This window comes from Denticeps clupeoides, chromosome 9 (genome assembly GCF_900700375.1).
Source record: "Denticeps clupeoides chromosome 9, fDenClu1.1, whole genome shotgun sequence".
Lineage (NCBI taxonomy): Eukaryota > Metazoa > Chordata > Actinopteri > Clupeiformes > Denticipitidae > Denticeps > Denticeps clupeoides.
The window spans coordinates 1148676-1173208 of record NC_041715.1 but is presented as its reverse complement, the minus strand read 5'-3'; the positions used below and the strand labels follow the sequence as shown (position 1 = coordinate 1173208).

General features: G+C 50.4%; 1 protein-coding gene and 1 long non-coding RNA gene across 2 annotated transcripts in view; one reads left to right on the top strand and one right to left on the bottom strand.

Annotated features, from left to right (window-relative positions):
- bmpr2b (bone morphogenetic protein receptor, type II b (serine/threonine kinase)) overlaps window positions 1-23754 on the top strand; it is a 36004-nt gene extending 12250 nt beyond the window's left edge. The window contains exons 2-13 of the mRNA XM_028991256.1: window positions 5723-5902; window positions 6726-6902; window positions 9336-9443; window positions 10547-10638; window positions 11111-11341; window positions 13559-13673; window positions 14369-14529; window positions 14666-14813; window positions 16276-16412; window positions 16501-16673; window positions 17838-19048; window positions 21558-23754. Of these exons, the coding sequence (XP_028847089.1) occupies window positions 5723-5902; window positions 6726-6902; window positions 9336-9443; window positions 10547-10638; window positions 11111-11341; window positions 13559-13673; window positions 14369-14529; window positions 14666-14813; window positions 16276-16412; window positions 16501-16673; window positions 17838-19048; window positions 21558-21844 (3020 nt within the window). The 3' untranslated portion in view covers window positions 21845-23754. The remainder of the gene's footprint in view (window positions 1-5722; window positions 5903-6725; window positions 6903-9335; window positions 9444-10546; window positions 10639-11110; window positions 11342-13558; window positions 13674-14368; window positions 14530-14665; window positions 14814-16275; window positions 16413-16500; window positions 16674-17837; window positions 19049-21557) is intronic.
- Window positions 10167-14207, bottom strand: LOC114796772 (uncharacterized). The gene is made up of 3 exons (XR_003750781.1): window positions 13985-14207; window positions 13495-13663; window positions 10167-10459 (listed from the first exon to the last, which is right to left on the bottom strand). It is a non-coding gene; the product is annotated as an uncharacterized LOC114796772 (long non-coding RNA).
- Window positions 23755-24533: the final 779 nt, after the last annotated feature.

The following is a 24533-nucleotide window of genomic DNA, read 5'->3' as shown; positions in this document are numbered from 1 at the left end:
GATGCCGCCGGTGTTTGCTGTGTTTTGCCGGTCTGCTGCTTTTCGGAAGGTGCAGGTAGACGGATGGTTGTAGGGAGGGGTTGGTAGTGACATCACAGGTGGGCGGAGCCGTATGCAGTGCTTGCTGTGGACGAGGGAGCCGGCGTCTGGCCCCCTGACCGCAGTGTAGAGACTTGGAGGGTCCCCGGTGGACGAAATGGCCTTTTGCCGGAACTTCATCCGATTTTCAGCAATTGTAAACACACGTGTACTTAAAGTGATGTTCGGTATGTTCTGGTGTGTGGTTTTACTTTTGATTGTAATTCAACTTTTCAATATTTGCGAAAGTTCCCAAGGGAAAAATATGGTTCTGCCATCTTTCATATTTAGCATATGTATATTTTTTCCCGCTTAACCCCGAGCCATTGCTGCCACCTGCAGATAAAGACGTGGTTAATCCCGGTGTGCCAGTTGTGTTGCTGAGATCATGTCAGGAATGTAATTCCTTCACGTCTCTTACATTTAAACTCTTAATTCTCAATCTCAAAGCAACAAGTGTTCCTTTTCTATACCCCTGCTGTGTTGCCATGGACACTGAATATATATTCTTTCAAAAATCATCACCCTTGGTGACAGCGGGCAGCCATGGCACCTTGGCGGTTCGGAACCAGGAACCTTCTTATTACGAGTCCACTTCGGCACCCACTAGGCCTGGTCTGAGTCGATGAGCTCTGATCCGAGCCCTAATTACCGCCGCCACTGATTAATTGCGACTACGAAACATCCCCTGCTTCCGTAATTCAGCGCGCCGGTCCTCTCCACGGCCCACATGTACACTAACAGCGCCGTCGCACGTCTCCGCTTCCTGCCGGCACGCCTGCCAGCTGACAAACGGCTGGCTGTTGGCGCGTGAATGCTGCAGCCACGCCTTTTTAACACAGTCATCTGATACCCTTCTCGCTCTCCGCAGTGGGCCCATTACCTTAAATATTTATCATATATATATATATATATATATATATATATCTTTAGTATCCTAGTAGGTAACTAGGTGGTATAGTGGGTGGTAGTGGTCTAGTGGGTAACTAGGTAGTATAGAGGGTGGTAGTAGCCTAGTGGGCAACTAGGTGGTATAGTGGGTGGTAGTAGCCTAGTGGGTAACTAGGTGGTATAGAGGGTGGTAGTGGTCTAGCGGGTAACTAGGTGGTATAGTGGGTGGTAGTAGCCTAGCGGGTAACTAGGTAGTATAGAGGGTGGTAGTAGCCTAGCGGGCAACTAGGTGGTATAGTGGGTGGTAGTAGCCTAGTGGGTAACTAGGTGGTATAGTGGGTGGTAGTAGCCTAGTGGGTAACTAGGTGGTATAGAGGGTGGTAGTGGTCTAGCGGGTAACTAGGTGGTATAGTGGGTGGTAGTGGTCTAGCGGGTAACTAGGTAGTATAGAGGGTGGTAGTGGCCTAGCGGGTAACTAGGTAGTATAGAGGGTGGTAGTAGCCTAGCGGGTAACTAGGTAGTATAGAGGGTGGTAGTAGCCTAGCGGGCAACTAGGTGGTATAGTGGGTGGTAGTAGCCTAGCGGGTAACTAGGTGGTATAGTGGGAGGTAGTGGCCTAGCGGGTAACTAGGTGGTATAGAGGGCGGTAGTGGCCTAGTGGGTAACTAGGTGGTATAGAGAGCGGTAGTGGCCTAGCGGGTAACTAGGTGGTATAGAGGGCGGTAGTGGCCTAGCGGGTAACTAGGTGGTATAGAGGGCGGTAGTGGCCTAGCGGGTAACTAGGTAGTATAGAGTGGGCGGTAGTAGCCTAGCGGGTAACTAGATGGTATAGAGGGGGGTAACTAGGTAGTATAGAGGGTGGTAGTAGCCTAGCAGGTAACTAGGTGGTATAGAGGGGGGTAACTAGGTAGTATAGAGGTGGTAGTAGCCTAGTGGGTAACTAGGTGGTATAGAGGGCGGTAGTAGCCTAGCGGGTAACTAGGTGGTATAGAGGGTGGTAGGCGAGTGTGTTAGCCGCTAGGCTACTATGAACCAGAAGACCCAGGTTCAAACCCCACTTACTACCATCGTGTCCCTGAGCAAGACACTTAACCCTGAGTGTCCCCAGGGAGGGACTGTCCCTGTAACTACTGACTGTAAGTCGCTCTGGTTAAGGCCGTCTGGTAAATGCTGTAAATGTAAATGTAAATAGTGATATAATTGTAAACATCATAGGCAGAAATGCTGGTTTTGAATCATGTTCCAATTCTCCAGTTTGAGTCACCAGACGTTGTGGTCTTTTACACTAGAGGCTTTTTCATGAAGTTTTATTATCATCAAAGATAATTATTATCAAAGATATTGAAAATGGTCTCGGACGGCAAGTTAGCGACTATCTGGCTGCCGTTCTCAGAGCGCCGCTCAGGTGCACGGAGCGAGGAGGGTTGAGACGTGTCTGGTCTTGTGGCGAACCATGCAGAGCCTTCCTCATATTTTCTCTGATGTCACGAGAGGGCGGCGGCGGCAGGTCCCGTCGGCTCTGCAGGTACGTGGGCGTTCGTCTGTCTCAGCTGGGCGCCAGCCAGACACACAAATACGCAGGTCAGGTGATTTAAACCACAGTCACTGTCACCGGGGTCACGAGCGGAGAGATAAAAACAGGTGCGCTTCACTTCCTCGTCCACGCGACGGTCTGTTGCCTTGGCGACAGCGTGAGTGATGGGACTCGCTCTCTCTCTCCCTCCCTGGCGACAGGCAGTCGGGGCCGAGCGTATCAATAACCGCCGACAGATTCCCAATCGATCAGCCCGACTCCGCTGCATTCGCCGTTTTAATCGCCCTGCAGAAATCTGTCCGATTTATGTTTCTAGAATGCACTGTTTGTCAGAGCTGTGGAAAAATCCATTTGTTTTTACTCACATTCATCATAATTCTTGATATTTATTCATTTAATGTAATAATATGAATTTAAAATATTTAAGGACTCTGTCCACCCAACTACACAACGTAACAAGGATGCGCATTCATTATAACTATACATATTATAATTTCAGGTTTGTTTATATTTTTATATATATATATATATATATAGATAGAGAGAGAGGCATTTTTAGATGTATTTCATCACTTTTAGATTTTTTTTTTTTATTCTAACATTGCTTTTTAAAAATTTTAAATATATGTCATGTCTAATAAAGTCGCCACCTGATGATCTAAACTGTAAAAAACGATGAGCGAGACGGCGTTATGTGGTCGCGATGAGGACACGTTAGTAGCCGGTTCCGTAACGTGCAGCTCTGGCTGTAGAACAGCGTTGGGGCGCCGCGTCACGTCACGTCGCGTCACGCGCTGCCGCTTCTCACACCGGGATAATCCTTCCGTTAGATCTCCGGCCAGTCGCTCTCGTCAAAGCCGCGGCCTGCGGTTCCCCGTGGAACCGAGAAACCCCGGACTGGACTTCTGGGATCCAGACCGAGACGTGGAGGAGGTTCATCGCTTGTCACCCTGTTGTCACCTCACCTCACAGCCAAACATGCTGCCCCCCGCCCGTCTCCGCCCTCTCTGTCTCTCCGGACCCCCGGTGTTCGGGGGAGCTGAGTGTGTCAGAATGGGGTTTCAGACTGAGTAGTTTTACACACACACACACACACACACACACTCATGGCCAGCTGTCACGCCCACAGACAGTGGAGATTTAGAGTGGGTTAAGAGTGTGTGTGTGTGCTGCCGAGTTGAGAAACGCGGTTTTGCTTCTGTCATAATTCACAGCAGGAGTTGACCAAGACAAGAAGAGGACGGGCAGGCAAGCGTTCTGCTCCCAGGGGGGCGGGGTCTTGCTGGCTCCGCCCAGCGGAAACAGCAGAGATTGGGGGCAAATTTGTGATCAGTTTAAATTCACGTTGAATAGATGAATTCAAGTTCCCGCTGTTATTGCTCAGTTAATACCGTCCCACTTCGTGTTCCTGTGGGCTGGGCCTGTTTGAGCCACGCCCAGCCTTGTGGGAGGAGCCAAAGCCCCCGAGCTAAGCTGCACTGGTTGGGGAGACTGTGGCTGCTGAGCCCTTTGGCCTGCTGGTGTGTGTGTGTGTGTGTGTGTGTGTGGTCGTCTTGTAAGGATGAAATTAATTTAATTAAAAAGACATGTGGTTCTGGTTACGTTGAATGTTTATTACAGTAGAGCTAAACGAAGATGCAAAATGAAATGTGTGTGTGTGTGTGTGTGTGTGTTTCCTCTGGGATGTTTCCGACGCTGCGTCTGTAGTGTGTTTTCCGGTGGGAGTTGAAGGTCTGCCGGAGCGTTATCTCTGCGTAACGATGGCGGTTCCTCGCCACGACCTTCAGTCGGAGCACAAACAGTGGCAGGGAACGCGCGAGGCTCTGTACCGGAGGCGGAGCCAGCGGCGGCGGGCTGCTCAGGGACGCGTTCCAAGCTGCAACAGACCACACCAGCGTGGAAGTGAGAGCCGGTGTGGAATTTCGTCCCGAGGGACGAAGAAAATGGACGTTCGGAGTAGGAGATCACTGCTGGAGAACGTTTTTCCGTCAGAGAGGGTGTGTGACATGTTCCAGGTGACTGAGTGGATCTGGAAACACACACACACACACACACACACACACACACACACACACACGCGCTTTGCATGGGAAAGCAATGTGGCCCCTCCCCCCAGCCAGACGACAGGAAACAGTCGCGACTGATGAACCCCGCCCACGTCTCGCTCGCTCGCTCTCTCTCTCTCTCTCTCGCTCTGTTTTCTTTCTCCTGCCAATGCCAACAGAACACACACACACACACACACACACACACACATTCATCCATAGTCTCTGAAGAACGTCACATGGTACATATGAGGCCCGAAAGCGGCGTGACCCCAACTTTAAAACTGGGGATTAGCGCAACGTTGATGAAGGAGAACTGTAACATTCCTGTTCCTCGTGCCACACACACACACACACACACACACACACACACACACACACACTGGAGTACTGGAGGTGCTTGAAGCCCCACAGGGAGGGCTTTGTCTGAAGCTCACTTGAAGGAGTGTGTGTGTGTCATTTGACAATTAAGCCCCATAATTACCTTTCCGCTCCGTCCTGTACGGGATTTACGTGGCTGGAGGCGGATTGAGCGTAAAAACGCACGCTGGGTGTTGGTGAGTGTTGGTGAGCTGTGGTTTGCGATGGCTGCGTGGGATTCTCGACTCCGCCGAGGCTGCTGCTTCTCCTGCTGTTGTCATGACACTGACTTCCTGGAAGCTTGATGAGCTGCTTTTTCGTGTGTGTGTGTGTGTGTGTGTGTGTGTGTGTGTGTGTGTGTGTGTGTGTGAGGAGATGAGTCCAGGTACTCCGGATACTGGTAGAGCAACAGCTTGTGAGTGTGTGCAGGACACACAGGATTTTGTTTTATTGATTATTGGCGAGCACATTTCAATATCAGGCCTGAGGAGAGTTCATTTGTATTTTTTCCGAACTGATCAATTTTGGGAAAAATCTCCCTGACCCCAACAGGCACTGAAGGAAAGGGACGGGTCCTCCAACTGTCCCAGTAAAACCGTTTCTTCACCCATAATTGTTTTTTAATGATGGTTTTGTTTTTTGTGACATTTTTGTGACATAATGGACCCGTCAGGTGTGTAGTATGAAGGAACATCTACTGTATCAACCTCATTAATGTACGTGAGGTCAAAGGTCGCCAGAGCGCTTTCTTTCTTTGTGTCCTCTGTGACTGCGTTGAGTGAAGTGACCCCGCCCTCTGCCTGTGTCCCCTCAGTTCAGGGGGAGGTCAGGGAGTGCGCCTTTAATGACCAGCAGCAGCAGTTCGAGGAGCAGCACGCTGGGGGGGAGTGGCCTGTCTCCCGCGACAACAACACCATCCTCTGCAGCAGCGGCTCCCGCTGCTACGGCCTGTGGGAGAAAACGCACGACGGGGACATACGGCTGGTCAAACAGGGTGAGTGTCTCTCACACACACACACACACACATACCCAACATGCTCAAACTGTCTGTTTGGTCCTCCTTAAAAGTCCACTGACATGAAAATGCGACTTTGTGAGATGATTTAACATTTAATACGAGTTCCCCCGGCCTGTCCTGCAGGGGCTAGAAATGGCGGCCGGTGTTAAGAGTGTTTTGGTCATTTTGTTTCACCGTTCAGGGAGCAGAAGCTCAGACGGTCGGATCTGGAATTCGTCCCCTTATGACGTCATAGGGGGAAAGGTTACCTCCCATTTCTCATGCTTTTTTTTGTTCAGTCACACGAGACTGAAGAACCAGCAGGTTCTTTTTTTTTTTTTTCTTGAAAAACATTGTGGTTGGTGATGACGTCATTTCCGCGAATGTCCCCTCAACTTCTATAGGCCGCTCTGCTCCTCGTCCCGCCCCTCTCGTCCTCATTAGCATTTAAAGCTACGGACACCGAAACGGCGCGTCCTGGGAAATCTCACTGTGGGACGTCTCTTTCCGAGGCTGAACTTCGGAAAGAGATGTCAGATACAGGATTAGGGGACCAACAAGACCGATATCAATAAATAATAAAAATAGGGGACCTTTAAGAAAGGGACAACACACACACGGACAGACAGGGTCAGATTTGTCCCTGTTTTATATTTAATGAGCTGTAATGTACAATATATCAGATCTGGGTTTGCAAGCATGTTCACATTAACCACCAACACACATCTACATGTGCGCGTGTACATAAACGCTCGGGCTGACCGGCGTCCTGTCCCCAGTCGCGCAGGTCTGATGCGCTTTTCTGATGCTCGTTCCCCAGGCTGCTGGACCCACACCAGCGACCAGCAGGATTGCCATGACGACCGCTGCGTGGTGACAACCACGCCCTCCCTGATCCAGAACGGCACCTACAGGTTCTGCTGCTGCAGCTCCAACATGTGCAACCTGAACTTCACCGAGAACTGGGTGATCAGTCCCACCAGCCCACAGCCACCATGTGAGTTGAAACTCACACACACACACACACACATACACGCGCACACACACACACACTCATAAACGCATTCACACACACGCACGCATATATATGCATAATATATATACATGTACATTACATTGTGTGTTTATGTGTGTGTGTATATGTGTATGTGTGAATGCGTTTATGTGTATATGAGTGTGTGTGAGTTTTTGGGACAGTGGTGGCCTAGCGGTAAAGGATGCGACCCCATAATCAGAAGGTTGCCACCAAGGTGCCACTGAGGTCCCCTTGATGAAGGTCCCATCCCCACACACTGCTCCCCGGGCGTGTCATGGTGCCCACTGCTCACCAAGGGTGATGGTTAAATACAGAGGACACGTTTCACCGTGTGCTGTGCTGCAGTGTCTCACAATGACAATCACATCACTTTATTTATTAATTATTATTATTACATAAAGACATACATACACACACACACACACACACACACACACACACACACACCATTTAGTCATATCAATCAGTCTGATTTTACCAACACAAACATTACAGACACAGTGTGCGTGTGTGCATGTGTGTGTGCGTGTGTGTGTGTGGGGTCACTATCTCCAGACTGGCACCTAAAATCCAGTCAGAAATACACGCCCCGCCCTTAATACGCGCACAACACGCTTCTAATGTTACACCAATAACAAACGAGCTGTCAGCAGCCTCACTGCTCAAATGCAAATAGAGATCACACACACACACACACACACACACAGACAGCACAATAACAGGCGACCTTTCATCACCGGCTTCTGCTCGCTAGACGTCCGCTGTAGGACAGGAAGTGTGGCTTAGGTGGATCTAGAAGGGTCCGCTTCTGTTTCAACATGTTAAGTTAGATTCCAGGCACGTACGCACATCTAATTATAGTCTGAATTCTGTTTTTATATTATTTAATTACATTTAATTACCGTAACACAAGTAGCAGAACCAACACACACACATCTGGAACCATGTGTTTTCTGGAACAAGATTATTATTATTATTATTACTAATTTGATGTGGCATGGACCAGTGGCCAGTCAGACTCCTCTCGTCTCCCCTCACGTGATTGGCTGATGAAGCTCTGTGTTGATGTGGGTGGGAGAGTTTGGGTGGAATTAATGGAGTTGTTGCTTATTTATTGCTACGGGTGTCGGGCTGATGGTGGCCCGGTGGGTAAAAGCACTCTTCTTACTGGGCGGGGGGGTGACGGGGACCTCCCTGTGGGCGTTGTGCCGGGAGAAGGGCCGCGACCAGCGTGTTTTCGGGGGGAGACTGCGCGGATTAACCGGGCGCGCGGCCGTCTCGGCCAATCGCGCGCCAGCCTGCTGATGTTGCCGGGCAGAACTCGGGGATCTTTACAACCCCCAGATTTCCCCCCCAGACAGAGAGGGAGCCATGAAGACAGACGCTGACTGGAGAAGCAGACGTTTAATGACGTGATTACGTGTGTGTGTGTGTGTGTGTGTGTGTGTGTGGAAGCCATTTAAATTCCTTTTTTCTTCTCTTAACCAGTGTGTTTGAACCTATGTGTTCTAACATGTGGGTGAGGTGACTGCAGATGCTGTGAAGACCACACACACACACACACACAAACACACACACACACACACACACACGTACATGTCTTAGTGTCAGTAAGCTCAGACAGGACTTTTTTTGTTACAGGTCACAGGAAACCGAAAGTGAGTTTATGGGTTATTTCAATTGCATTAGTAATCAGTCTAGCTAATAACACACACACACACACACACACACACACAGAGTCTGAGCTCTTGTGTGTAAGAGCTGTCTGGAATGTAGGCGATCGGCTGTTCCTGTCTGCTGTCTGACCGCATGGAACATGTTGGAACTGGACTGGCTCGTTCATCTTAACCAATCACTGGCCACCAGCACCTGCTTATTTATTGGATAATGAATCAAGGTTGGAATATTTGTTTGTGGTGTGTGTGTGTGTGTACGTACCATGAATTACTGTAAGTGTTGCAGACAGCATGGCAAGTACAGGACGTAGTTGAACAATTTCTCACTTGGTTTTGTGGCAACAAAAAGACACACACACACACACACACACACACACATACACACTCTCAGTAATCTCTCCCGCTGTACCCCGCCCTCTCCTGCTTGCTCATCGGACTGGAATGTAGGCCAAGGAATTCCCATTGAGGCTGTGTGTGTGTGCGTGTGTGTGTGTGTGTGTGTGTGTGTGTTACTCACGCTACTTAATCTCCACAGGTGTCTGAATGACTATTTCTCTCTTCTGACGTCTTTTCTGTTATTTTGTGATGAAAGGTTTGCATTTTCTTTTTATTGTGTCCATGCGTTTTCGTGTGATTTGTATAATTTTGTGACTGTGGACGCCGGAGACGCGTTATTCAGTCGATTAACTACATCCCTTCCTTTACTTCTGTTGTGCAGACCCCAAAACCCTCTACAAGGAGGAGACCATCGTCATCGCCATGGCCTCGGTCTTCATAGTAGCTGTGTTGATTGTGGCCATCTTCTTTGGCTACCGCATGTTGACTGGTAATTTAACACTTTTTTTTTTTTTTCTCGTAATACATGTGATGCATGTTTTTTTTTTATTATATCTATTATTTATAATTGTATTTACACGAAACGCAGATATTTCAAGTGCAACCAATATTGATTAATAATAAATATTAACATGTTCAGCTTTTTTTGCATGCCACTGCAAAAGACCAGGAAGGAAATATGGAATTCACAAAAGGGGAGGTAGAGCGCGTCCAGAAAATATTCACAGTGCATCGTTTTCCCCACATTTAGTTGTTCCAAAATTGTTGAAATTTTTTTCCTCATAATTCTACACCCCCGATAATGACAAACTTTTCTCAAAAACTCAGTACTTTGTTGACGCTCCTTTGGCAGCAATTACAGCCCCAAGTCTTTTTGGATCTGATGCCACAAGCTTGGTACACCTGTCCTTGGCCGGTTTGGCCCATTCCACTTTCCGACACCTCTCAAGCTCCATCGGGTTGGATAGGACGCGTCGGAGCAGGCATTTTACGATCTGGATTCAAATCTGGTCTCTGGCTGGGCCACTCAAGGACATTAACAGAGTTGTCCTGAAGCCACTCCTTTGACACCTTGGCTGTGTGCTTGGGGTCGTTGTCCTGCTGAAAGATGAACAGTCGCCCCAGTTACATTTACAGCATTTACCAGACGCCCTTATCCAGAGCGACTTACAATCAGAAGTTACAGGGACAGTCCCCCCCTGGAGTTACAGGGACAGTCCCCATGGAGCAACGTAGGGTTAAGTGTCTTGCTCAGGGACACAATGGTAGTAAGCGGGACTTGAACCTGGGTCTTCTAGGCTAGTACAACACAGTTAGATTTCCAGAACGCTGGTTTTCGTCCAGGATGTCTCTGTACATTGCTGCAGTCATCTTCCCCAGGATGTCTCCCAGTTCCTGAACAACATTCCCACAGCATGATGCTGCCACCACCATGCTTCATAGGGATGGGATTGTCCCGGTGATCAGCGGTGCCTGGTTTCCTCCAAACGTGTCTATACAAAACATCTGAAACACAACCAAGAAAAAGAAAAAGACTCAAACAAATAAAAATAAACCAATAGATGCTCCACCCATGTCACTCTCTGTGTGCAGGAGATCGCAAACAGGGTCTGCACAACATGGACATGATGGAGGCCGCCGCTTCAGAACCTTCGCTGGACCTGGACAGTCTGAAGCTCCTGGAGGTCAGTGCTGCCGTTGGTTTCACACTGAAGTTGAGCTTTATTGTCATTTCAGCTACATACACGTTAGACAACATATTTCCAGCATTTACCAGACGCCCTTATCCAGAGCGACTAACACTCAGTAGTTACAGGGACAGTCCCCCCCTGGAGACACTCAGGGTTAAGTGTCCTGCTCAGGGACACGATGGTAGTAAGTGGGATTCGCACCTGGGTCTTCTGGTCCATAGGCGAGTAGGTTACCCGCTAGGCTACTACCACCCATAGTGAAACAACCTGGTGCTACATGTAACATTTAAACAACGTTACGTCCTGATATAAAGGGACCGTGTGTGACAGGGGACACTGGTAGCTCGAGCAATATCAAATAAAACATGTAGACGGCAAGGAAGATAAAAAAACATGAAATTGGTAATGACGGTGCGGAGCGACACACGTAATGTAGACATAGTGTGCCCCTCTTCATCCCTCGCAGCTGATTGGCCGAGGCCGCTACGGCTCGGTGTACAAGGGCTCTCTGGACGAGCGTCCGGTGGCGGTGAAGGTGTTCAGCTACGCCAACCGGCAGAACTTTGTGAACGAGCGCGCCATCTACCGCACGCCGCTGCTGGAGCACGACAACATCGCCCGCTTCATCGTGGGGGACGAGCGCCTGACCTCAGACGGCCGGATGGAGTACCTGCTGGTCATGGAGTACTACCCTCACGTCAGTAGCTGCCACCGCCACTCTATAAAACACACACGACCCTTGCAGGGGCGCGATGTAGTGAGAGGGTTTGAACCTGGGTCTTCGTGGTCTTCTGGCTCAGAAGCGAGTGAGGCCACTACCAGCTTATAGTGCGGGAATCTAATGTGGGAACTTGCGTTTAAAGTCAGTAGTGAAAATGAAGATGTAGCTTGTTACTTATTGATCATATAGGTGAAGTGATTGTCACTTGTGATGCACAGCACACGGTGCACACAGTGAAATTTGTCCTCTGCATTTAACCCATCACCCTGAGTGAGCAGTGGGCACCATGACAGGATTCGCCCGGGGAGCAGTGTTGGGGACGGTGCTTTGCTCAGTGGCACCTCAGTGGCACCTTGGCGGATCGGGATTCGAACCGGCACCTTCTGATTACGGGGCCGCTTCCTTAAACCGCTAGGCCACCACTGCCCCAATACATATCAATACATATGATCAATACACAAAGCTCATTCATTCCCTCCAGATGTTGAGTCGTTGGTGTTGCAGTGCAATGGTCGGCAGAGGCCGGCAGGATGCGGGAGGGGCGATTAGTACTCACTGCTGCTGGAGGACTATTCCTAGGTGGATCCCACACACACACACACACACGCAGTTGAGAAGGGTTTCAGATGTCCTGCCTGCATTGTGACTGCAGTGGGTATTTCTGGCAGTGATGGGAAAAACGCAGCAGAGATCAGGCCAAACTCCGGTTTCATGTATGGAGTCACTTCCCAAATAGAGCCACCGTAAACAAGGGAAACGTCACGTGTACACATCCACACACACACACACCAGGGCAAACAGCCTCATATGTCTGTATATTGTAATGTAGCTGTCTGTGTGTGGGGTTTGAGGTGTAGTAGGCGTGTTTGTTCCTGCTCTTGTCTCGCTGCATCAAGGGAAACCGTCTCTGCTCCGCGTCGAGCCGCTGTCACTCGTCACCTGGGGCTAAGTGACAAGATGATGGGACTCTGGAGACCCGTGGCGGCCAGAGCCAAGTCGGAGCTTTCAGCGTTTCCCGCTGTCTCCCTTGATTTCAACTGCTACACACACACACACACACCACACACACACACCACACACACACTGGCCCCTTTATCACAAACACCTACCCTCCACCGTACTGGAGCCCAGATGTACGGCAACATGCACGTCAACGGCTGTTTCAAAACACACAGAACGGCGTGGATTACGAGGCGGTGGCACCAGTCAGCTGTGGTGAAATAACCCAGGGGGCTGCGGGCCACGCCCTGGAACATGGCGGCTCGCTGGGCACAACGCTAGTCAAACACAACAAACGTCCATCAGGGCCACGGCAGCATGTAGAATTAAAGAACCATAAATCAGCAAAGCCATTTTTGTCTTGGTGTGTTACAGATGTGAGACGTCCGTTTACGACCAAGCCGTAAATATATTGACACAGAAGTGTTTTCTCCTATACCTACTTTTAAAATGTAATCTGCATATAGATATTTTTCATTAGAAATCCATTTGAACTGCCTGGTGGTGGCCTAGCGGTTAAGGAAGCGGCCCCGTAATCAGAAGGTTGCCGATTCGAATCCCGACCCGCCAAGGTGCCACTGAGGTGCCACTGAGCAAAAGCACCGTCCCCACACACTGCTCCCCGGGCGCCTGTCATGGCTGCCCACTGCTCACTCAGGGTGATGGGTTAAATGCAGAGGACAAATTTCACTGTGTGCACCGTGTGCTTTGCTGCTGTGTATCACATGTGACAATCACTTCACTTTACACGACAAGGAACATTTGTCTGTATTTTTTATATTTAAAACAGTCTATACACAGAGACATGTTGTGTAGATTTGTAAAGAACTATGGGACACGGTTAAGTGCAGTATATACAGTTGTCAGTACAGAAGTTGTCTTCCCTAAAGGGTGGAGGTGGGAAGACAGATACGAAACTTGCTTAACGTACAAGATGCTAAAATACAATCTTACGGCATTCATCCTTCATGTGCGTGGCATCTCGCTGGTAGTGACGGTCAGAGAAGCGTGATTGAATGAGCTTGGAACCCCGTCCAAATATGGCATTGATATTGACGCATGCTGAGAGGCTCTTGATGTTCATTTTATTCCGTTTTTAAAACATGTGCATTGTAAATAAATGTACTTACCTGGTGTTCATATGGAATGAAAAGAGGAACGCGCGTCTGACCCTGGTCCCTCTCCTCCTTGCAGGGGTCTCTGTGCCGGTATCTGAGCGTGCAGGCTGGTGATTGGGTGAGCTGCTGCCGACTTGCCCACTCAGTCACCAGAGGACTGGCCTACCTGCACACCGAGCTGCTGAGAGGAGGTACAACACACACGACGCTCGTGTGACTCCGGCTGAGCGTGGTGTACAGTGAGGCTGTGTGTGTGTAGTGTGTGTGTGTGTGTGTGTGTGTGCGCGCCTCCACTGGAATTTGCTTTTCCAAACCACAGCAGGTTTATAAAAAGCCGTGTGAATCCACCCATGCAGACACACACACTCACACACTCACACTGAGTTGGCCAGACGTCTGCTCGTGTTCGCCCTCTAGCACTTCCTCCTCATGGGGACACTAATGTGCACAACTGGGTCAGACAACACGCCCGCTTTCTCTGAAACATGTGGCAGATACTTACAGTCCTAATAAGCACACTCGAAGTCCCCCGTCATTCGTTTCTGACGTTGCGGTCCAGTCCGGCTTCACCGAGGAACCGTGTGTGTGTGTGTGTGTGTGTCGTTTTAAACGGACTCTGTTGACTCACTGGGTCATTAAGACGCGTCCCCGTTAGCGCTGCTCGATATTCACGGTCAATTCAGATACAAGTCGGGGGTGGAGCTGGAAGAGAAGTGAGGAGTGTTGACCTGTGTCGTGTGAGTTTCCCACAATTCCCCATGCCTGCTCCGCTATTGGTCACGGTGCCCTCTGCTGTCCTCTTTCTGAACTGACACTGAACCCCCCCCCCCCCCAGGAATATTCCGGGTAATACTTATTCACCTTTGTATCCATCTGCCCCTGTTAGATGTGTATAAACCCGCCGTGTCCCACCGGGACCTGAACAGCCGGAACGTTCTGGTGAAGAATGACGGAACCTGTGTGATCAGTGACTTCGGTCTGTCCATGAAGCTCACCGGGAACCGGCTGGTGCGACCAGGGGAGGAGGAGAACGCCGCTATTAGTGAGGTGAGGTGGACACACACGACATCATCACAGAACCTTCACTGGTCCCACGAGTCGAGTACGATTAACGATTATCTCACATAATCGATCATTTCAACATGCCCACTGGTGACGAGAACTTCGTTTTTGCACGTGTTAGGTGGGCACCATCCGCTACATGGCTCCGGAGGTTCTGGAAGGGGCGGTGAACCTGCGCGATTGCGAGTCGGCCCTCAAACAGGTGGACATGTACGCGCTCGGGCTCATCTACTGGGAGACCTTCATGCGCTGCACCGACCTCTTCCCAGGTAAACACACAAAATCTACGAATCTGAACAAGCCAGTAGGATGGTTACCCCGTGTACCCCGTATTTTTACCATTTTTATTACAATTTTTCTGATATTGCCAGACGGAAACCCAAGACACCAGCGACAATAAACTGTTTATTAATACAGGAAACTATGACTATTGCTGCCCTCCTCGGCTCAGTTCTCAGCCACTTTACACAGTTGAGCCTGCGTTTCTTCTGTATTCAGACGTCCCAGCCTGCAAAAACCTGAAATTTTCATTTTTATTGCCGAACTCCACTCAACAGTGGGTTCAGTTTTCATATCAGGGTGATTTAGAATTTCGGTTCAATAAAAGCTGATCATCAAGGTTTCCCTTTTTAACGTACAGTAGTGGTCTTGTTGTACAATATTTAAACACACACACTTGCATACGCACGTATGTACAGCCCTGAATATGGCACAGAATGCAAATCGTTTCCCGTCTAGTATGTAAAAATGCGATGCAAATAAAACGTATCAGTGGCCTGTGCTCCACGTGTGTTTGGTTTCACGGATGATGGACATCTGGTTGAAGCGCCGGCGTGCCACGTGATCCACCCTGAGTAAACGGCTGGAAATAGTCGAGGTCTGAGTAATGTGAAGTGTTTCATGGGAATGAGCGACCCCCGTGTACAGTACAGTAAGATAGATCTATAAAGGGTATAAAACGCAGACTGTATTAAAAGGAAATGTGACTTTGTGAGATGCTGTAACGTTAATGCGAGTTCCTCCAGCGGCTAGAAATGGCGGTCGGTGTAAAGAGGGTTTTGGTCGTTCTGCTTCACCTTCCAGAGAGCGGCAGCTCAGACGGTCGGATCTGGAATTTGTCCCCTTATGACATCATAAGGGGAAAGGTTACCTCCCATTTATCATGCTTTCCCTCTCCTTAAACATTATCAGGGGTGGTAGTAGCCTAGTGGGTAACACACTCGCCTATGAACCAGAAGACCCAGGTTCAAATCCCGCTTACTACCATTGTGTCCCTGAGCAGGACACTTAACCCAAAATTGCTCCAGGGGGGACTGTCCCTGTAACTATTGATTGTAAGTCGCTCTGGATAAGGGCGTCTGATAAATGCTGTAAAATGTAAATGTAAATCTCCACCGACCGTCATGGCTTCCAAACGTGTGAAGTATTGCAGTTGCTCAGTGTTTGGATGTAAAAATGAGCACAAATGTATTTTTTACTTCTGTTACGTGAGACTCTGAAGAACCAACGGGTTCATTTTATTTTTTCTGAAAAAATATTGGTTGTGGTTGGTGAACACCCCTCAACTTCTATTGGCCGCTCTCCTCCTCATCCCGCCCCTCATTAGCATTTAAAGCTACAGACGGTGAAACAGCGTCCAGAACTTCGTAAAGTTGCATTTTGTTACGTTTTCCCAAAGTACGGGAATCCCTGTGACGTTCCTCCTCTGCTCTGCTGTACTTGTGACTGCAGGAGAGACGGCGCCCGAGTACCAGATGGCGTTCCAGGCGGAGGTGGGCAACCACCCCTCGTTCGAGGACATGCAGGTGCTGGTGTCTCGTGAAAAGCAGCGGCCCAAATTCCCCGAGGCTTGGAAAGAGAACAGCCTGGTGAGATGAGCCTTAGGTCGTTTTGGTGTGAATTTGACCCCCACACGCTTGCCTGGTTTATACCGTATACCGTCTCCTGCTCCGTCAGGCCGTGCGATCTCTGAAGGAGACTATGGAGGACTGCTGGGACCAGGATGCCGAGGCGCGACTCACCGCCCAGTGTGCCGAGGAGCGGATGGCCGAGCTGCTCCTCATCTGGGACCGGAACAAGTCGGTCAGCCCCACCGTCAACCCCATGAGCACCGCCGTGCAGAACGAGAGGTTTGTTAGCGTCTCGCTTACTCAGCCCCGCCCTCAGCTGGCCGATGTCCTGTGACATTTACATTTAGGCTACTACCACCCTCTATACTACCTAGTTACCCACTAGGCTACTACCACCCTCTATGCCACCTAGTTACCCAATAGGCTACTACCACCCTCTATACTTCGTAGTTACCCACTAGGCTACTACCACCCTCTATAATACCTAGTTACCCACAAGGCTACTACCACCCTCTATGCCACCTAGTTACCCAATAGGCTACTACCGCCCTCTATACCACCTAGTTACCCACTAGGCTACTACCACCCTCTATACTACCTAGTTACCCACAAGGCTACTACCACCCTCTATGCCACCTAGTTACCCAATAGGCTACTACCACCCTCTATACCACCTAGTTACCCACTAGGTTACTACCACCCACTATACTACCTAGTTACCCACTAGGCTACTACCGCCCTCTATACCACCTAGTTACCCACTAGACCACTACCGCCCTCTATACCACCTAGTTACCCACTAGGCTACTACCGCCCTCTATACCACCTAGTTACCCACTAGGCTACTACCACCCTCTATACCACCTAGTTACCCACTTGGCTACTACCACCCACTATACCACCTACTTACCCACTAGGCCACTACCGCCCTCTATACCACCTAGTTACCCAATAGGGTACTACCACCCTCTATACCACCTAGTTACCCACTATGCTACTACTGCCCTCTATACCACCTAGTTACCCACTAGGCCACTACCGCCCTCTATACTATGGGTGGTAGTAGCCTAGTGGGTAACACACTCGCCTATGAACCAGAAGACCTGGGTTCGAATCCCACTTACTACCATTGTGTCCCTGAGCTAGACACTTCACCCTACGTTGCTCCAGGGGGGACTGTCCCTGTAACTACTGATTGTAAGTCGCTCTGGATAAGGGTGTCTGATAAATGCTGTAAATGTAAATGTATACTACCTAGTTACCCAGTAAGCTACTACCGCCCTCTATACTACCTAGTTACCCACTAGGCTACTACCACCCTCTATACCACCTAGTTACCCACCAATCAATCTTAAAACCAAAATATTTGCAGATATTGAATGAATATGTGTATTTATATATTATTATAGATTTGTATCTATTTCTTCCTCCTTCGTCCTTAAGGAACCTCACCAACAGCCGGCGGATGCCCAAAATAGGCCCGTACCCAGACTACTCCTCCTCCTCGTACATCGAAGACCACGAGGGCGTGGTGAAGAACCTCGCTGGTGACCTGTCCTCCTCGGGCACCTCGTCCATGAGTGGCCTGGCCGGCGCGGGACCCGTCGCAGGCGCCATCGTGGAGAAGAACCGCAACTCCATCAACTATGGCCGGCAGCAGGCACAGGGCCGCCTGCCCAGTCCGGAGAGCAGCGGCACCAGCCTGTCAGCGGGCACCACCGCGACCGGCAGCGCCGCCGGACACACGCCCAGCACGGTCATGACCACCATCTCCGAGTCCACGCACTCCGAGGACTCGCCCGCTGGCGCCGCCGCGGTGCCCGTCTGCCTGCAGCTCACCGAGGAGGACCTGGAGACCACCAAGCTGGACCCCAAGGAGGTGGACAAGAACCTGAAGGAGAGCTCCGACGAGAACCTGATGGAGCACTCGCAGAAGCAGTTCAGCGCCCCGGACCCCCTGAGCTCCGGCACCGGCAGCCTGCTGTACCCCCTCATCAAGCTGGCGGCAGAGGTGGCGGGGGGCGGGGCGCAGGCGGATTTCCCGGGGCCGGATGCCCCGCCCACTCTCTTCCCCCTCCCCAAACAGCAGAACCTGCCCAAGCGGCCCACCACCCTCCCCCTCAACACCAAGCACGCGGCTAAAGACGGCTCTTCGTCGTCCTCCTCGCGGCTCAAGTTCGGCAAGCACAAGTCCAACCTTCGGCAGGTGGAGACGGGCGTGGCGAAGATGAACACTATTGTCGCCGGCGGCGAGCCCCACCTCATCACCGTGGCCAACGGGGTGGCCGGACGCGGCATCGGAATGTCCAACGGATACGCCGGCGGCGCCGTCGGAGGCGCCAGCGGCTCGTCCTTTGGAAACACCAACCCCGCCGGGCCTCAGGCGGGCGACGCCTCGTCCGCGCCCCTCCAGTCTCAGCTGAGGGGGGCGGAGCCTCAGCCGCAGACCAGCGTCAACTCCAGCCCGGACGAGCACGAGCCGCTGCTGCGCCGCGACCACGCCGGCCGCACCAACTCAAACAACAACAACAACAACGGCGCCAGCGTCCCGGCCGAGGGACCCCCACTCAGACAGCAGCGCAGGACCCGGCGAGCCGAGAGACCCAACTCCCTGGACCTGTCCTCCTCTTCCTCACAGGACGAGAACGCTGCCGGTGGGTTCCTTTCCACCTCGACCAATCAGAGCGTGCTTGTGTGTGTGAGCGTGTTTGTGTGTGTGAGCATGAGCGAGCGAGTGAGTGTGTGTGTGTGTGTTTTGTGAGTGTGCGAGCGAGTGAGTGTGTGTTTGTGAGCGAGTGTGTGAGTGCATGAGCGAGTGAGTGTGTGTTTGTGAGCGAGTGTGTGTGTGTGTGCGAGCGAGTGTGTGTGCGAGCGAGTGTGTGTGCGAGCGAGTGTGTGTGTGTTTGTGACCGAGTGTGTGTGTGTGTTTGTGACCGAGTGTGTGTGTGTGTTTGTGACCGAGTGTGTGTGTGTGTTTGTGACCGAGTGTGTGTGTGTTTGTGAGCGAGTGTGTGAGTGCGTGAGCGAGTGAGTGTGCGACTGTGTTTGTGAGCGAGTGTGCGAGTGAGTGAGGGTGTGTGTGTTTGTGAGCAAGTGAGTGTGCGAGTGAGTGAGTGACTGTGTTTGTGAGCGAGTGTGTGAGCGAGTGTGTGTGTGTTTGTGAGTGAGTGTGTTTGTGAGTGAGTGTGTTTGTGAGTGAGTGTGTTTGTGAGTGAGTGTGTTTGTGAGTGAGTGTGTTTGTGAGTGAGTGTGTTTGTGAGTGAGTGTGCGTGTGAGTGTGCGTGTGAGTGAGTGTGCGTGTGAGTGAGTGTGCGTGTGAGTGAGTGTGCGTGTTTGTGAGTGTGCGTGTGTGCGAGCGAGTGAGTGTGTGTGCGAGCGAGTGTGTGTGTTTGAGTGAGTGAGTGTGTGTGTTTGAGTGAGTGTGTGTGTTTGAGTGAGTGTGTGTGTTTGAGTGAGTGTGTGTGTTTGAGTGAGTGTGCGAGCGAGCGAGTGAGTGTGCGAGCGAGCGAGTGAGTGTGCGAGCGAGCGAGTGAGTGTGCGAGTGCCTGAGCGAGTGCCTGAGCGAGTGCGTGAGCGAGTGAGTGTGCGTGTGTGAGTGTGCGACTGTGTTTGTGAGCGAGTGAGTGTGTGTGTTTGTGAGCGAGTGTGTGTGTTTGTGAGCGAGTGTGTGTGTTTGTGAGCGAGTGTGTGTGTTTGTGAGCGAGTGTGTGTGTTTGTGAGCGAGTGTGTGTGTGAGTGCGTGAGCGAGTGTGCGAGCGAGTGTTTGTGAGCGAGTGTGCGAGTGAGTGAGTGACTGTTTGTGAGCGAGTGTGCGAGCGAGTGAGTGTGTGTGTTTGAGCGAGTGAGTGTGTGTGTTTGTGAGCGAGTGTGTGAGTGTGCGAGCGAGTGTGTGAGTGCGTGTGTGTGTGTGAGTGCGTGAGCGAGTGTGCGAGCGAGTGTTTGTGAGCGAGTGAGTGTGTGTGTGAGTGTGCAAGTGAGTGAGTGACTGTTTGTGAGCGAGTGTGCGAGCGAGTGAGTGTGTGTGTGTTTGTGAGTGAGTGTGCGAGCGAGTGTGTGAGTGAGTGTGCGAGCGAGTGTGCAAGTGTGCGAGCGAGTGTGCGAGCGAGTGTGCGAGCGAGTGTGCGAGTGCGTGTGTGAGTGCGTGTGTGAGTGCGTGAGTGCGTGAGCGAGTGTGCGAGTGAGTGTGTGTGTGTGTGTGTGTGTGTGTGTGTGAGCAAGTGTGCGAGTGAGTGTGTGTTTGTGAGCATGCGTGAGCGTGTGTGTGTCAAGCGTCTACAAAAAGCGTCTACAAAGACAGACACACCCACTGTATCTCAGGAGCTGAACTGCAGGAAATTCCAGCAGCCTAATAAACATCCTGACAACGAGTCATCCTGAGTCTACACACACACACACACACACACTCACGCACACACACACACACTCACGCACACCACACACACTCACGCACACTCACGCACACACACACACTCACGCACACACACACACACACTCACGCACACACACACACTCACGCACACACACACACCACTCACGCACACACACCCTCACACACACACTCACGCACACTCACGCACTCACACACACTCACGCACACACACACACACTCACGCACACTCACGCACTCACAACACACTCAACGCACACCACACACACTCACCCACACACACACACTCACAGCAACACACACACACCTCACGCACACACACACACACTCACTCGCACACCACACCACGCCCACACACGACACCACACACTCACGCACCACACACACACACCACACCAACACTTCCACATCACATCACAGCACCACACGCATGCTCACTCGCTCACACACGCTCACAACCACACACACACGCTCACAAACACACACACACACACACACACACTCTCACATACTTTCATACATAATTTCATATATACGTCCTGTACATACACACATAGAAACACTATAGATGAAACATTATAGATGAAAGTGGGTCGGAGTGTTTGTGTGTGTTTCATATATTAGCCACCAGGGGGCGATGTGGTTTTTTTTAACGTCTTTCTGTCTGTAGCAGCAGATTTAACTTGTGATTTACTTCTGGTCCAAACACACATGCACATTTAACACCCAAATAAATATGGTTATTAATCGCTCTGTCTGTCTGTCTGTCTCTATAGACCGGGTGGTCCAGGACGGAAAGTCTGGGTCGGGGGAGAAGATCAAGCGCCGCGTGAAGACCCCCTATTCGCTGAAGAGCTGGCGCCCCTCCACATGGGTCATCTCCACGGAAACATTAGACAGCGAGGTAAACAACAACGGCGGGCTCCGCCCCCCGGGCCCGGCCGGGGGCCCGCCCCCTCCCGAAGCCGGCCGCTCCAAATCCAGCACGGCCGTGTTCCTCGTGGGCGACGGCACCGCGACGGCGGCGCTCCCCTCTGACACCCCGGGCGTGACCTGCCTGTGACTCTCTTTGCCTTCACCTTTGACCCTTGACCCTTCATCATCAGGAGGCTGCTTTTGTCCAGGGGTTTGGCAGCATGCCGCTCTTTCTGAAAACCCAGCCGCCCCCACAGGACCTGGACCCAATTCAGCTTTAGACGTGGAAAAGAAAATGGTGGGCAGGGGGACTGTGTGAGACATTTTACGGAGAAGCACTTAATGTTGTGGTATTCTCACACTACCAACTTTCTTTGCAAAAAAAAATTAATAATAATAATCATATATGAGTATATATAACTATTGCTTTAAAAAGAACAAAGCTATGCAGCAACATTGGCTTGAATGCTTCCATCTTTTTTATTTGGCATATTGCTCCATTTTGAAATCAAAGTATAATTGTTTATTCGATTTTGTTTTATTGTTTTCTTTCTTTTTGCACTTTTTTATTTTATATATATATATATATATAAAAATATATATATTTTGTTATCTTAATCATAAAGTTCAATCTGTTTTTCCTTGACCACAGTAGGTCTTAAAACCATGAAAAAAAATGAGAAAAGAACGACATCGTGTCAATTAACAATCGTCGATTTTTTAAAAAAGTGCTCTTATGGGCAAGTTTGAGCTCCTGTCCATATAAACGGAAAGGTTACCGTGGAAACGCGGCCGTCTGTCAGACAGTCCCGGCCGCGGCGTGTTCTGCTCTTTTCAATCCGATGCGTAGTAGAATCATATCGTTTTTCTTTTTGTTGTTGTGTGTACATGATATCTGTGTTATGGCCTGTTTTGTATCATATTTCCACTTGTGCAATAGGCTTTAGTGTTCAGGTGCTCTACTCTCGTCGTCTTATGTATTATTTTTCCCGCCTTTTTTATCCTTTTTTAGCGTTAAATATATCGTGAAACCGTGCACTTACGAGCGCATAACACCCCCTGCGCTCACTCGTCCCACCGGCGACAATCCCATCATCAGCAGCCGTGGCGATGGGACACGCCGGCCACTAGCGCCGTGGGAGAAGAGAAACGATGATGCTCTCCCCCCCTCCTCACCGGTTACTATGCAGCGTCCATCTCTCTCTCTCTCTCTCTCTCTCTCTCTCTCTCTCTCTCTCTCTCTCTCTCTCTCTCTCTCTCTCTCTCTCTCTCTGTGTGTGTGTGTGTTCATGTGCTTTGATCACACACATTGATCAGTAGGTCAATCGCGACCCCGCCCCCCACATTCCACTCAGATACGTACACTCGGTTTAGCATTTCACGCCATACGCTGTTCTGCACGAAGCCACGCTCTTTTATTCGTGTCAGATTTTTATTACAATTTTTATTTTATTTTAAGATGTACGCGTGGAGTTTGTAGAAATCGGCACAAGTTGGCCCGTGGCGGCGGGCTCCGCGCCCGGCCTCGCCTCGCTGTCCCGAAGGAGACCGGCTGGGAAGTGGGGGGGGGGGGGGGGGTGCGTCACCGTTGGCAACAGAGGTTTCCTTTGTTTTTTTGGAACCCGGCCGCACCCGCCCGGTCCCGTCCTGAGGGAGCAGGTAAATGATTGGCAGGCGGGGCGGGCGCCGCTGATCGCCTCTCTGCCGGTTTCTCGCTGATGAATGAAGTATTGGATGAGCTGCTGTTGTCTTATGTTTATTTTTTACATCATTATTATTATTATTACTTTTTTAGTTCTGTAACCTGTGACCCCCGATGTCTGTTGCTCCATGCAAACTAAAGCCACTGAAACTTTCTTTCTTTCTTTCTTTCTTTAATTTGCTTGTAAAATAAGCGCTTTGAGGGTTAAATAATAAAAAAAAAAAAGAACAAATTATGACACATGATGCTTTTAGCCTACCCAGAAAATATACGTTTAAAATGACATTTAGAAATAAAAGCTTGCTGGATGACCGCGCATTATACCGTTGATTAAAGATTATATTCATGAAAACCAACACGGCTCCTTCTGGTTACTTGCTTTGCTCTTCGATTCCAGGAATAAAAATGGAAATTTCTAATACAACGTGATTGTCGTTGTGATACACAGCAGCACAGCACGCGGTGAAACGTGTCCTCTGTATTTAACCATCACCCTTGGTGAGCAGTGGGCACCATGACATGTGTGGGGACGGGCCCTCAGTGGCACCTCGGCGGTTCAGGGTTCTGATTACGGGGCCACCACCGCCCCACTTCTGGCCATTACACACACACACTCACACAAGCTCTGTGTAGCTGGATGAAATTGTGGAGTGATAGAGCCTGGGACCAGGCCTCCTGGCCTCCACACGACGGACCTGAACACGTCCTGCAGTTCGCGACGCGGCCGCGGGGGGGCGACAGGCGCGTCCCCGAGAACAGCCCGGCCACGTGCTCTTCATAACAAAGCGACGTCCCGAGGAGCCTCGGACGAGGAATAAACTCGGCGGCCCGGAACGTTCCGCTCTGTTCTCGACACGTAAAAATAAAACGTCGCGTTTTAAAACGAGCCCGCAGTCTGTCCATCGAGCTCCGGCCGCGGGTTAAATAAAACCGCGGAAAAGGTTAGGGTAGAGTATAAAATATATTGGTTGGAAATAAAACGGCTGTATATAACAATTATTTGTTATTATTAGGTTTTATTATTATTATTATTAACAATGACGCTCGAAAGTAGGACAGACCGTCAGAACTTTAAGGAATTAAAGCGTCCCGCGTCGTGGCCAATGAGAAGTTGCCCTGCGGCCGCGCTCGGCCA